This window comes from Vigna umbellata, chromosome 3 (assembly GCF_029865625.1).
Source record: "Vigna umbellata cultivar VRB3 chromosome 3, Vumbellata_1.0, whole genome shotgun sequence".
Lineage (NCBI taxonomy): Eukaryota > Viridiplantae > Streptophyta > Magnoliopsida > Fabales > Fabaceae > Vigna > Vigna umbellata.
In genome coordinates this window covers 55020937-55035916 of record NC_142167.1, presented here as the reverse complement: position 1 = coordinate 55035916, position 14980 = coordinate 55020937, and the positions used below count along the sequence as shown (strand labels likewise).

Here is a 14980-nt window from a genome sequence, read left to right as displayed (position 1 = left end):
AGATAAAAAGATAAAATAAATTATATACACATATAAAAAAAATATAAATAAAAAATTAAAAAAATAAATATAAAAGTAAAATAATATTCATGACAAAATAAATATAAATAAAAAAATAATAAAATAAAATAAATAAATAAATAACAAAATAATTTCCATACACATATAATAATAAAAGAAATATAAATAAAATAGAAAATAATAATATCAAATAATTAAAAAGTTAATTTGTAAGGAACTTATTTTCTTTACAAGTAATAATATCAATTTGTAATATTAAAAAGTTACAAATTGGTAAGAAAATATTTTACCTTTAATTTGTAATAATAAATTGGTTTTGTGAGACTAATATTTTACCTTTAATTGAATAATAATACTTATTTTCTTTAATTACGACTAATATTGTGAGACTTACCTTTCTTTTTGAGACTTGAAGTTAATTAGGTAAAAAATATGTTAAAGAGAAAAGAAGCGGGGGAACAGTGAGAAGATGATAAATATTTATATACGATCAAACTTCTGATATCACACTCTATGATCAACAATTCAATGTAAAAGATCTCATAAAAGAGTTTAATTAATTTATAAAGTGATATTAAATTTGTTAAAATTTGTATAATTTATACACTACACATAGTGAAGTTGCGACCTTTACACCATAAAATAATGGATTGTCGGGGTTAAGAGTGAATTATGGAGCTGCTAAGTTTGGTGAAATTTTATGTTGATGTCGAGATTGAAGGTAAGAAACCATCAAACCATTACAGTGCTCGAAGGGATGAAAAACAACTAGCGGTTCAAATGGTTTAACCATACTTTGACACACCTCCTATACCAACACTTGTCATTGCTAGTAACCCCCACCAACAATTCCAAAAACCAGATAAAACTGCTTTTTTGCAATAGCCCACAGAATTAAAATTCCTTATTCACTTATTTTCAGGTATGTCATGTTCGATCTTCCTCCATATATTTATCTTTTCTTGGTTTCATATCATAGTCTATATATCATCCATTACAATCTAGAAGCATTGCCAAGAAGCGGTAAATCCAATCTGTCTTCATCTATTATTTCTAACCAAGTCTATTGTTCATGCATTACAGTTTAAAGGCATTTCATGAAACGATTTGGAATTGAATTTGCGGTTGACGCATTCAGTTTCCGATTTGTGATCCAAAGATAATAAATTTCTAACCAAATATTGTAATTTAAATCTCTGGTTATGAAGGATATGCAAGAGATGCCCACTGTGGCATATCGTCCTATATTACAGAGTAAATGAGTAGTTATTATCTCAAGTTCCTCTAGAAGATGAATAGATCGAAGAGTTGCATGGCGGAATCTTGCAGGGATATCATCCCAAGTCAGTTTCCCATTTGCATATAGAGTCTAAGTCCCAAGAATTGCCGCATGAAACCATGCTATCATCCATTTAGGATTTTCAGTAACTTATCATTTCATTTTTATATTCGAGAGAAACGAAATCCAAGGGGGATAAGATCTGAGAGATTAATGAACCAAAATGACAAAAGAGTATGATAAACCTTCACAGTCCAGAAGATGCAGTTGAAAAAATATATGAAAATCCCATTGATCTTGCTAACTTTTTGACAACAGGTAGGGATAGCTTTATTTTCAATGTAAATTAAGTAGACGGGGTCTACATATCTGTACGACTACAATTCTGTAATTTTATGAAAATTATTGAAGCATCTCTTAATTCATGCCTTTAGTTCCAAATATGGCGCAAGAACAGGAGTTCAGAACAAGCGACTCACTTTCAAAATGTGAGACCTATTTCGAAATCATACAATCTAGAAAGAAGCTACCGCTGTCATTGCAGGAAACCTTGACAGATGCATTTGCAAAGATTCCGGTCTCTTCTTTTCCAGAAGTTCCTAGCGGAAAAGGTAAGGGATACCTTATGCATTTAATGAGTTAAAGATCTGCATGGGAAAAAAGCACTAACATATGAAATGCCTTGGTAGTGATTGAAATTCTAGCAGACACGCCCGTAGGAGAAGCAGTTAAGATTCTATCTGAAAGAAACATTTTAGCAGCACCAGTAAAAGACCCAGACGCAGCTGATAGTTCAGATTGGAGTGTCAAGTACCTTGGCATCATTGATTATTCAGCCATCATTCTCTGGGTGCTGGAGAGCGCAGAACTTGCAGCAGCAGCTATATCAGCAGGTTCAGCAACAGCTGCTGGAGTTGGTGCAGGAACCGTGGGTGCTTTGGGAGCAATAGCATTGGGAATGACAAGTCCTGCTGCAATGGCGGGAATAACTGCTGCTGCAGCTGGTGCTGCACTGGCAAGTGGCATTGCTGCAGAAAATATGATGACTAAAGGTGCACCTCAAGCTGCTGATAACCTGGGAGAAGATTTTTACAAAGTTTTACTGGAAGAAGAACCCTTCAAGTCAACAACGGTAAGCATGAGAATGCCAGAGGTTCTGGAGTTAACTATGGGTTCATGACTTTTATGTTGATGTTAGCTCTGTCTTGGTATGAGCACCTCTTTTCCTTCATTGAGAATGAATCTTTTTAAGGTTATCTCATTAATAGAAAAGGCCAATGCAGAGCAGAGCTAGGCTGGTTAGCTAGTCATTTATACAATTAGATTCTATTGTATTTGTAGGCTGTAACCAATCATAGAAAATAAGATGGCTATGTCCCTACATAACTCATTTGGGATTTTTTTTTCATAACCTAAGCCAAATACAGGTCAGTAAATTCTTCTCTTATCTCCATATTGAAAAGAAAAAACAAACATTTGTGAGTTGATTTATGGTTTCAGGTGAAATCAATACTTAAATCATATCGATGGGCACCTTTTGTTCCAGTTGCAAGAGATAGCGCTATGTTGACTGTCTTGTTGCTTCTCTCAAAGTATAGGCTGAGGAATGTACCTGTCATAGAACCAGATAAACCTGACATGGTGAACTTCATTACTCAGTCTGCAGTTATCCAAGGTCTTGAGAGATGCAAAGGCAGAGATTGGTTTGACTGCATTGCAGAAAAGTGTATATCTGATCTTGGACTTCCATTTATGTCTACAGCTGAGGCAAGGATTGGTGTCTTATATTTTCAGTTTCCCTAGGCTGTAAGGTTTAAAAACATAATTTTTCTTCCTGTCCAGGTTATTAGCATTCAGAGCAATGAGTTGATTCTTGAAGCTTTCAAGCAAATGAGGGATAATAAAATCGGTGGTCTTCCTGTAGTAGAGGGGCCAAGGAAGAAAGTTGTTGGAAACGTGAGCATACGAGACATCAGATACTTGCTGCTAAGTCCTGAGATCACAAATTTTAGGTACAATAAAGTAAAAATTCTCGCATTTTCGGTAAAACAAAAGATAATAAAACAAATTAGAACAAATTAAAAAATAAATAAAATTAATCAAGGGTTATTGCTTAATACACACATGAGTTGACTATGTGTATGAGGTGATATTTTAATTTTTTAAACTTACGAAAACAAACAACACGGGCATCTTAGGTTATCATTACACAGGCTTGCACAAGGGAACTAATGACTTAACTGAAATGTTCTACTCGCTGTTACTCTGTTTTGAATTCTAGGCAACTGACTGTGATGGATTTCCTGAAAAGAATTGTCTCTTCGTCCCTGCAAACTGGGAACGCTAGCCACCAGCCTATAACATGCAAGCCTGACTCGACACTGCATAGTGTGATCCATACTCTTGCTTCTCAGTCTATTCACAGGATTCATGTGGTAGATGGACAGGATGAATTAGTTGGAGTCATTACACTGAGAGATGTTATCTCTTGTTTTGTAACCGAACCTCCTTACCATTTTGATGATTACTATGGATTTGCAGTGAAGGAAATTTTTATTCAGTGATTTTTGTGGAAGTTAAAATACGGTGGAGATACTCTAAATGTTACAAACTCTTATATTATCAGAAAGAACATTTTATTTAAATTTTTTCTATGTAAGTGTTATTTCGATGCAACTTCTGTCATGCTAAGGCCAGAGAGTTTGTCCGATCCCTTATCCGTGATCATCCCTCTTACCCTTTCTACTTCCTTCCATCTTCCTAGCCCGGCATATATATTAGACAAGATCACCAGAGGAGTTGGATTTTCTGGTTCTATATCTAGAAGCCTCATGGCCATTTCTTCCCCAAGACTTGAATCTAGGTAACACCTACAAGCACCGAGCAAAGAAGCTAAAACAGATGCAGGAGGCTCTGCTAATTCCTGCACCAGACCTCGAGCTTCACCCAACTTACCAAACCGACCTAAAAGATCAACAATGCAACCAAAATGCTCAGGCTTTGGCTGCAAGCCATAGTCTGTTATCATCATTCTAAAAACTGTCAACCCTCTATCAACCTGACCTGTGTGGCTGCAAGCAGATAAAACACAAACAAATGTAGCACTGTTTGGTCGAACGCTTTCTTCCAGCATTTTATTAAAGATTTCAAAGGCAGATTCATGGTCTCCATTTCTCCCATACCCCCCTATCATTGCATTCCAAAATGCAGGATCATCTGGTTTTGTATCAAACTGATTAAAAACTTCTCGTGCCCAAGATGCATGCCCACATTTCATATACATGTCAACCAGAGCAGTTGCCAAAAAATCATCCCTATTGATATCAGTTCTTAAAGCAAACCCATGTATTTCTTTTCCATGCCGTAACATAGATGAATCTGCACACGTTGACAAAATGGTAGTAACAATTTTCAAACACGGAGCCACACCAACAGACTGCATTTCCCTAAAGTACTTAAAAGCTTCCCCACACACCCCTTGTTGTGCAAACCCGTTAATCATGGAATTCCAAGTAGCTGAATCAGGCTTCAACTCTTCAGATTCCAGCCGTCTAAACATATCAACAGCTCTCTCACTCTCTTTATTTAACATCATTCCAGCAACCATGGAGTTCCATGTGATCAAGTTCCTACTGTCCCCTTCCGCCCCCGTGAAAACGTCATAAGCAGAATGCCAAAAACCACACTTTGAATACATATCGACAAGTGCAGTCACCACCATAACCCCATCATCCACTTCAAGTTTCACTATAAGCCCATGAACCTGCATCCCTAAGCGAACACTTTGTAGACTACCACATGCAGAAAGAACAGACACCAACGTCACTGAATTGAGTTTGCAGTCCAAACGCACCTCTCTCATCATTTCCCTAAACACATCCAACACCAAATGAAGAACTCCATTCCGCAACAAACCAGTAATAAAAGCATTGTAACTCACTACACTCTTCACAGGCAACTCCTCTAATACCTTAGTCGCAGAAACTAACTCTTCACACTTGGAATACGCAGTGACAAGCGAGGTGGCAACATAGACATCAAATTCAACTCCTAACTTCAACGCGCAGCAATGCACCAGTGCAACATGGTCGACACCTACATGAGGAACACCGAGCATGCACGCAATGGTGACCGAGTTGGGCCTCAAGGGGCCCAACCCAATTCGCTGGAACACCCGGATAGCTTCTCCGCTACGCCCATTTAGCGAGAAACCCGAAAGCGCTGCATTGAGAGAGGCAACGTTTGGTTGGGGCATTTCGTCAAACACCTTGAGTGCGTCAGGAAAATGGCGAGGGGTCGCAGAATAGGCTGCGGTCAGGGCGGAGGTAGCATAAGGGTCGGCATGGAAACCGGTTTTGTGGAGATGGGCGTGGAGGGTTTGGGTGTGGGAAGGTAAACGAAGTTTGGCACATGCTTTGAAGAGAGTGGGGAAGGTGAAGGAATGAAGGGTAGGGGAAGAAGAAGAAGAGTGGAGGTGGGAGAAGAAGGAAAGTGCTTCTTTGTAGAATCCATCTGCAACGAGTTTTCTGAGTGATATGTTATCTCTCCTCATCGAGTGTTAATCTCTTGCTTTGCGTCTTCTACATGTTTGTTTTAATGTCAACCTCTGAGACTACTCAGAGCATCTTGCAACAGAAGTGAGACCTTATGGAGGGAAACTTATCTTTCTTTTATTTTCTGCTATTATATATGGTTTCTTCATTTCTATAACTTCTTTTAAAATTTATTCTGGTAATTTCTTTTGACAATACCCCTTTCATATAAATTTTCCCAATCACTCACAAAAAAATATAACTTTTCCCATTAAAGTAATACAAATTTCTCACATAAAAAAATTGTTAGATTTCTCATCGTTTTAGTTAAGATTAAAAAATGTATTTTTATATTAAATTTTGTTTTTTTTCAATGGGATGTCGTTCGTTATTTCTAGTAAATTATGGAGGAATTTTTTAGATTTCGAACATTCCTATTAATCCATTAAATATTCTAGTAAAAGCATTACCATATGAGATTGGACCAATAGCTTAGCAACTTGTTCATCTTTGGTATCTCTAATACCCATTCTTAAATGTATCTCTTATAATATTATTGTTGTCACGTATTGCTGCATGCACTGCCGAATGCATTTTTGTTCTGCGCCAATGTAAGTCACCCAAAAAGTAGATTCCCACGAGATCGATTAGTATCAAAGATATATTCTTATATTCTCTATTGCATGAAACAGGAACGGAAGACAAATCTATAGATTCTTGGATCTGCTTGTATCTTTCATTGCCGCCACATACGAGCTATGATTTTGATGCATTGGGATCTTCAACTTTGCAAAGGGAATCTAACTGCAAGTTTTTTTTTTTTATCTTGGTTATTAAACTTCAACTCAGTGAAATATAGAAAACTGTTTAATGTGATGATTGAAACATTTACATAACTTGAATTCGAACATAAATGTTTATTAGAAACATGATTCGACCAACTCCTTCATACCATGATGTCTAGTGGTTAGTAGTTAGGCACGCATGCAGATTTCTATTTCCATACAAACAAATGAGACATGGCGCCTACATATATACACACATGAAGGCCTTCACTTGTGAGTTGAAAAAGTTGCCATTTGTACCAAAATTTACACTAGCAAGATAGCGACACACACACACAAACAAATGTTTAATTTTCATACATCATCTACGAATAAATAATATTATTAATGATGATGATGGTAATAAGAAGCAGAAGAATCTCTTTCTCTCACAGATAAGCATGGAAGCGCTTTCAAATGATTAAACCAAATACTGTTTTCACGTTCACCTCTTTTTTTCAACCCCTTCCATCTTTCCCTTTCTCCTGGGACTGCGCCTTCAATCACAAACCACAAGTCTCCCTTTTAGGTTCTTCTTGCTCTTTTCTTTGCCCCAGATTCGCTTAAAAAATTGTTCTTGATGTTGTAGGAAGGCTTGTTAATGAAAGTGATACCCATTTTTCTTTGCAGTTTGGTTGGTTACTATTTAGTTTTTACTAATCCTGCCTTGGAAATTTATCATGAGAGAAGTGGAAGAGTTATGATCTGCTGAGGATTTGGCTTGTGTTTGTGAAAAACCAAGTTTGTGGGTATTAGAAGTAGAGACCTTAGACGTGTTGCTTTTTGTGCTGTGTAGGCATGAATTTGCTTCCCCCACTTTCTGGCTTTGACTTTGTCGGTGAAAAGTTTCCAGCTTTTAACTTGGTGATGCATACAGGGTAGTTTGTTTCTCAGTTAGAAAACACTTCCTCTGTAGGAATTGGACTTTCATCTTACATAACTCTTGAAATTGTGAAACTTGATCACTATGTATCATTACTGTAGGGCTTGGTTGTTGTGAATCCTTGCAAAACCAAGTTTATCTCTCATTGTATGTGGCTTTTGTTTCCTTTTAACTTTTCATGTGTAGTGGAACAACTTGAAGATTTCTATTTTCTTCAATCAGTTGCTTCCTGATGCTGCTCTGACTTGTCAATTGCTTATTACCACTGCCTGTGTTGAACTTGATTGAAATATAGATTGTGGCTTGTGAGCATGTCGACTCCTGCAAGAAAGAGGCTCATGAGGGATTTTAAAAGAGTGCAACAAGATCCTCCAGCTGGCATCAGTGGGGCTCCCCATGAGAATAATATTATGCTTTGGAATGCAGTTATATTTGGGTATGTTAAGACTCCTTATAAGGGTTTGTTCCTTTTTCTGGTTTTGGATTGTGGTCTAATTATGCTTTCCTTCTTGTTTCTCTAGACCAGACGACACCCCTTGGGATGGAGGTACATCTTCAACCTTAATTACTCACAGAAAACTTTATATTGCTTTTGATGTTCATTGGTTAAGATTAACAAACATCCCAAAATATGATTAATCCTGCTGCATATGTGACTAAAGTTTCACAGACTATGAATATCAGTTGTGATTTAGTTTGGTTACACCAGCTCAGTGAGTCTTTTATCTGATCTAATTTCCTTGCCTTTCAGGAACATTTAAGTTAACACTTCAGTTCACAGAGGAATATCCTAATAAACCACCTGTGGTGCGCTTTGTTTCTCAAATGTTTCATCCAAACAGTGAGTAGGAAACTAGAACTTGTTTTCTTGTTTCTCATTTTGAGCCAACATATACTAAACCCTGCAGTAACAATGGAGTTGAAATGACAAACACTTGAACATGGATAAGATATTTACTTAAATTAGCTTACATAATTGTTCCAAGTGGTTGTGTTTGTTCTTCACAGATATTTTATCAAGAGTTTGCCTCTTTTTTTCCCAATGGATTTCAGTGAATGTGTAAGGAAACAGGTAGTATTTGCTGTTAACTTCAGTAGTTTCCAGTTCTGATCTCCTTTCCCTTGTCAAATGTAGTTTATGCAGATGGAAGCATATGTTTGGACATTTTGCAAAATCAATGGAGTCCAATTTATGATGTAGCTGCAATACTTACCTCAATTCAGGTCACAATGATTCTCTACTTTTAAGACTATTTATGTTGAGATTGATTTGATTGTATCCATCCCCAAACCTGCACTTTCTTCTAATATCAGTGATTTATTTATGTCATTGTAATACTTGTAAGACTATTTATCTGTCAGTTTATGTCTTACAGTTATGTATTCTTTCCATTTATCTCTTTTCTTCTTGTAATCAAGAATATTAGAAGTGGAAAAGGTTCAATTGCAACTAACTATATAGTAATCACAGATTTTTTTTTTCTTCTTAACAAGAAAATTGTTGCAGTTGGCTTGCTTCTAGAAAACAAAATATAGTCCTTTTCATAAATTTCCATTCTTCACTTTTGCAAGAGAATTATTGCATTTACTTAGTGGTATCACTGTTTTCTTTATGATAAGATAAAAAAAAAGGTTTAGATATCCTCCAAAAGCCTAAGTAAACAAGAAAAACACTTGACTAATTAGTAAGTGTTATTATCACACATAATAGTTCAACGTCGTTTAAGAACAATTTAAATACGCATTTCACCCTTCAAGATGTCAATGTTCTGATTCTAAGTTCATCGAATAACATTCTTAAGATCAATCACCGTACATATGAGATATTGTCTGCTTTGAAGACTAAAACTCCGTCATGATTTTGTCCTTGAAAACCTTTCTATGGGATGGTAGGAACAATAAGAAGAATGTAAATGTTGTATGTGCTTTTTCTCTTAATACTTATGCCAAGTTGATTTTCTTGTTGCAGTCTTTGCTTTGTGATCCAAACCCAAACTCTCCAGCAAATTCAGAAGCTGCAAGGATGTTTAGTGAAAACAAACGTGATTACAACAGAAGAGTACGAGATATTGTTGAGCAGAGTTGGAGTGCTGATTAGTTGATTATCTTGGGGCTTCTGTTGCTGTTAAAAGGTTGTTGAAGGATCTGATTGAATGACCATTTATGTACTTAAAAGAACAGTTGTGTTTTGTAGCCCTTGGTAATGTTTTTCTTCAAACTTATATGAATGGATGTTCCACCTATGATCTCTATGTTGTGCAGAATCATGCTTTGTTCAATAATTTGTTTCATCATTATAATATAATCAAGTTTATGATGTAGGATAACACCATGATCTAAGCAAAAACCTTTACATAAATGTTTAAGGGAGCAGGGAATTGATTGTAGGAACCTAAACAAAAGTTTGATACGGACACTTCAACTATATTAGAAAATAAAAAGTTATTCTATTGATAACTCATCATACCTACCTGTAACTATCAAACTCTTTAAAATAAGAAATTTAAAATATGCTAAAAATGAATACATATTATCTGTTGTTACTATATTAAATTTTTATATATAGTTTGAATTTTTTTAATTATAAAACAATCGAGCTCCACTCATATCGTATACATATTATCTATTGTTACTCTACTTTTAATATTTTTCCATCTTACATATGCTTAACATTTCCACTCGGTTGTTCAAAATCAAATCAACTAAAATTAAAAAATTTAATAGAAAAATAAATTAAAGATATGAATAGTTTTTGGGTGTCTTTTTAAACAATGCAATTCGTTTTGAGATTAAAAACTATCTAAAACTAATAATTGTATATCGTACATTATATTTACTTTTTCTATATTTTATCATTTTCAAATCATATTTGTTTTTTTAAAAGATATAATTAGATTTTATATATCAATTAAATTTTATTATACTTTATTTTATATTGGATATATTTTGTAATATTTGAGAAATCAAAATTACTTTTTATGTCCATATAGTAAATATTGTAGTTGAATTTTTAAGTTTTATTTATTTATTTTTATTTAATTTAGTACCAAATTAGTTAATTATTCCATTATGAATTATTAAATAGTTATTCAATAAATAAAATTATTTTAGTACTGAAAAAATTAAATTTACCCAAACTAAAATTTAAAGGTTAGGTTAACTTCAACCAAACTAAATCTATCTAACGTAATTGTTTTGTATTAAGAAATTTGTTTGGCTGAGTTTGGATTTGGGAAGTTGAAAGGGCGAGGTTGCTACATACATTATACGAACATCATACATTCTTTAATAGTATTTTTTTTAGGTTATTTCAAATTGATAATATGCTCTTGTTTGGCATTCAACTTTTTGGTTTAGTTTTAAATTTACATTAGAAGTTACTTGATCTCTAATTTATTTTTAAGTTTGAAGTTTAACTTAATTTTATATAATCAATTCATAAGATAATAATTCTTCTTACTTTAACTCTAATTGGTATATAATCTTTGTAGGGTGATAATATTAATTTTATATATCCTTCCAACATATTTTAAAATTTATTTAACTTATTTCATAAAAATAAATTAATTTCGTGTTGGACGTTATAATATATAAATGAGGTGCAAATTTCACTTTACAATACGGTTTGTGATGTTGAGTTAGGCTTAAAACTCATTTCTTAATATGGTATGAGAGCTAGGTTGGAGCCTATCTTAGCGAGATCTATATGAGCATTTTGTTCCACTCCGTTGTCGGGCCGTTACCACCCATTAGTTCTACTTTCATGCTCGAGATGTCTATACCTCAGCGTGAAGGGAGTGTGTTGGAAGTCTCGCATCGACTACAAATAAGACCAAATTATAATATATAAGTAGAATGCAAACTTCACCTTACAAACTGGTTTTGTGGGGTTGAGTTAGGCTTAAAGCTCACTTGTTAATATTTGGAATATTACTAAGATGTTAAAATATGTGAAAAAAAAAATTATAGTTCATAAATCTTCAATTAAAAAACTTTAATAAATTTCTTCTCTAGACTAATACTAGAATTTTAAAAGGCAATTAAGATATATTTGACCCCTAACTAATATCTCTTGCATGATGTTAAAAATCATTATATTATATTTGTAAAAGTATACATTGAACGTGTGTAATATGGGTATTTTGCTTAATATGATTTGTTTCATACTCTAACATTACTTGAATTTGAACTTCAAATTACTTAATTACAAGTCGGTTTTATAGGATTGAGTTACTTATTAATATTTGGAATATTACTAAGATGTTAAAATATGTGAAAAAAAATATTCTAGTTTATAAATTTTCAATTAAAAAACTTCAATAAATTTCTTCTTAGATTAATACTAAAATTTTAAAAGGCAATTAAGATATATTTGGCCCCTAACTAATATCTCTTGCATGATGTTATATATACTAATAATTTTTCAAACATCATTATATTTGTAAAGGTATACATTGAACCACGTGTAATATGGGTATTTTTGCTTAATCTGATTTGTTTCATACTTTAACATTACTTAAATTTGAACTTCAAATCACTTAATTACAAATTACTATAAATATTGTCATTCAATATTGAAATATAGTAATAGCCTTATGTCTAAATTAAGAAAACAATTCGATAATTAAAAATGATTATGGAACCATTTGTTATTGTGTCAATATTCTAAAACTTGTCTTAAAACATTTGTATTTGATTTTATTAATTTTAAATATTTTTAATCTTTTTCATGATATTTTGTAGAGATACCATCAAATAAAATAAAATTTATGTGTATAAAATAAATTATACATGATCTCACTTATTAGTAAACATTCATACAATACATGAAGGTTTTTATCCCACAAATATATAATTAAGATAAAAGCAATCAATAAGTGAAAACTTCAAACTCAGAGAAAATCACGATTATTGTCTAATGATAACAAGAGAATAAGACTATGAAAATTTTTTATAGCACATAGACCAATCTCTCATGTTCTTTGATTCCAAATACATTCAGATGTTTTATAGTAAGAATTTAACTCAAATCTCACAACACTATAAAAAGAGTATAAAAAAAGTCAAATACAAAATTAAAGTGTTTTTTACTAGGTTGTCTAAACATTATGGACCTTAAATCCATTATATAGTTATTATCACTTATTATCTATGCGACTTTTCAAGATGTATTATTTTAATTAACCTAACAATCTTTATCATGATTAAAATAAATACATCTTCCTTTTTTATCTCACTTGCCCACACCAACAATCATTCATACTCACTGTAAATAGTATACTCACTAAAATTAAACTATTCCAAAAATTTCCTTTCACTACACAAATGAAACATCCTGCATTAATATTAGTCGTTACATTATTCACTTGGAATTAAACCATTCCAAAAAATTTCTTTCACTACACACTTGTATAATCACCACACACCTTTCATTAATATTATCAATGCTCGTGCTCTTTTCAACACCTTGTGTAATCAAAATTATATCAGCACATCTTTGACTTGAGTTTGCCACAAACCAAAGTTAATCTTTCCATCAAATTTTTCTCTGTCACCTTTGACAACAAATGTCATTGCAACTTCAACAACTAAGGATGATTCTCCAACAATAAGGAATTAATTTATTCTGGTAGAAAATAAGACTAAGCCACAACCACAAAGCATACTAAGAATGTCCTATTAAACCATAAGCTCTCATACCACTCTAACGAAAAAAAATCACAATTGTTGTATGATGACAGCTAGAGAATAACATTATGTGAAATTTTTTACAACACACAGACCACTCTCTCATGCCCTTTAATTCCAAAGTAAAAAATTAACCAAAATCTTATAACACTATATTAAATAAAGCTTAACATATTTTTGATCAAGACGTTTAAATTCCATGGACCTTAAGTCTAGTGCTATCAAAATAGGCTTCGGCCCCACCTGGCTCGACTAGTCATGAGTTGGCCTAACCCAACACAACTCACTTATTAGCGAACCGAAAAAAATTCAAACCCGGCTCGGCCCACCACAGGTTGGTGGGTTAAACGGGTTGACTCATAAGTTCATTTCATTACAAGTTTTTTTTTCCCAATTAGAAAAAAAATAATAGAATTTCTTGAATTCAAATATAAATAAAAGGGTAAGAGTCTTAAGTTATATTTATGATCGATCAAACATAATAGTTCATTCTCACAAAGATATCAAAAAATCTTCACAATAAAATTTTTGGTAGTTTCATAGCGATTAAAATGTTTCTGCATAAAAGCTGAGTTATTAAGTATAGATTTGTAGATTTTTTATGTTGTCTAATTATTCCACACAAAACTAATTTCACGTGAGCCTCCATTTCAATATTTTATAAAACCTAATAAGAATACTTATTAGAAAAATTAGGTGGAATTATAAGCCAATTCAGCTCACTACATGTTAAACCCAAGTGAGTCAGGTTTAAAATTGACCTGTATCAAAATTTCAAATTTTTTTACAATCCAATTCGACCCAAATTCGTAGTGGACTGGGATTGACTCACAAGTTTCAACTCATTTTGACAACACCAATTAAGTTTATCATATAGCCACTGTCACTCACTTCATTACGTATTCCATGTGACATGAAACTTTTCAAGATATATTATCTTCATCAATCCAATAAATATATATGTCCAATTTTTTTATACATATAAAAAAATTACTGTTATTATTATAGTTATAAAATTAAATATAAATGATATTATAATTTAAAGAATCATATAAATTATTATCTCATCTTATTTCTCACATCATTTTCACCATCTTCTCAATTTTTTTCCTCGCTTCCTTTTCTCCTTATTCACCGTACCATTATTTTCCTTATCATACTTTGCCATCTTCCTTCATTACCATATTTGTTTATAACCTCAACGGACACCAATAATGATGTGTCACCTAAAAAGGTAGAAAAATAAAGGATGTTGCTTTGTTAGCACTTTTTTTTTTTAAAAATAATTTTATTTTAACTTTGTTTTATTTAAAATGAAAGTTAATGACATGGTATCACTTGTTAAAATGTTAACAAATTGTTAAAGCGTGTAAAAATGATAAATTTTGGAGGTAAAATATAAATAAACTTGCAGTAAAATTAGTGAAATAATTATAATTAAGTGCTAAAATATGTTATTAAAACTTAAACCATTACACATTAAACTGGGTACCAAATCAAGCATAACAACAAAAAGAAACACGAGCCCAACCTGTAAAAGTTGTTGGCCAAAAAAACATTTTTGGCACCAAAGGACAAAGCCATATTTTAGAGAGAGAACGTGACCTCATATATACCACCATTAGAGATAACAACGGTCGGCACAGACTGTGCATGTTTATCCGTCTGGAAAAAAAATATTTGTTACTTATTATGTTATTCGTAGAAATATCTATTTAAAAAGTATTTTTAAATATTTTAAATAAATATATGT

The 14980-nt window shown here is 32.8% G+C and overlaps 2 protein-coding genes across 8 annotated transcripts; one reads left to right on the top strand and one right to left on the bottom strand.

Moving 5' to 3' along the window:
- The first annotated feature begins 722 nt into the window (after positions 1–722).
- Positions 723–9782, top strand: LOC124840792 (ubiquitin-conjugating enzyme E2 2-like). Of its 7 annotated transcripts, XM_088108118.1 has the most exons (10): positions 944–1044; positions 1735–1911; positions 1990–2432; positions 2801–3067; positions 3143–3312; positions 7835–7975; positions 8061–8086; positions 8291–8380; positions 8675–8763; positions 9509–9782. In XM_088108118.1, the coding sequence occupies exons 1-10, from the start codon at positions 951–953 to the stop codon at positions 9635–9637; spliced, it is 1626 nt and encodes a 541-aa protein (XP_087964244.1). In that variant the 5' UTR covers positions 944–950; the 3' UTR covers positions 9638–9782. The 7 variants fall into 7 exon arrangements, with proteins under 7 accessions (XP_087964242.1, XP_087964244.1, XP_047172866.1 ...); XM_088108116.1 differs by lacking the exons at positions 944–1044; positions 7835–7975; positions 8061–8086; ... (1 more) ...; positions 8675–8763; positions 9509–9782 and adding exons at positions 723–943; positions 3582–3864; XM_047316910.1 differs by lacking the exons at positions 7835–7975; positions 8061–8086; positions 8291–8380; positions 8675–8763; positions 9509–9782 and adding an exon at positions 3582–3864.
- On the bottom strand, positions 3835–5954 carry LOC124840790 (Pentatricopeptide repeat (PPR) superfamily protein). Its single transcript, XM_047316908.2, has one exon. It carries the CDS (start codon positions 5850–5852, stop codon positions 3963–3965), a length of 1890 nt encoding a protein of 629 aa, XP_047172864.2. The 5' UTR covers positions 5853–5954; the 3' UTR covers positions 3835–3962.
- Positions 9783–14980: the final 5198 nt, after the last annotated feature.

What these genes read in the sequence shown, in the direction of transcription:
- LOC124840792 (XM_088108118.1), top strand. Translation starts at nt 951, where the DNA reads ATGTTCGATCTTCCTCCATATATTTATCTTTTCTTGGTTTCATATCAT. An exon ending in AGAAGCATTGCCAAGAAGCG is followed by an intron (nt 1,045 to 1,734) that starts GTAAATCCAATC and finishes TCATGCCTTTAG; the next exon opens with TTCCAAATATGGCGCAAGAA. An exon ending in CAATACTTACCTCAATTCAG is followed by an intron (nt 8,764 to 9,508) that starts GTCACAATGATT and finishes TTCTTGTTGCAG; the next exon opens with TCTTTGCTTTGTGATCCAAA.
- LOC124840790 (XM_047316908.2), bottom strand. Translation starts at nt 5,852, where the DNA reads ATGAGGAGAGATAACATATCACTCAGAAAACTCGTTGCAGATGGATTC.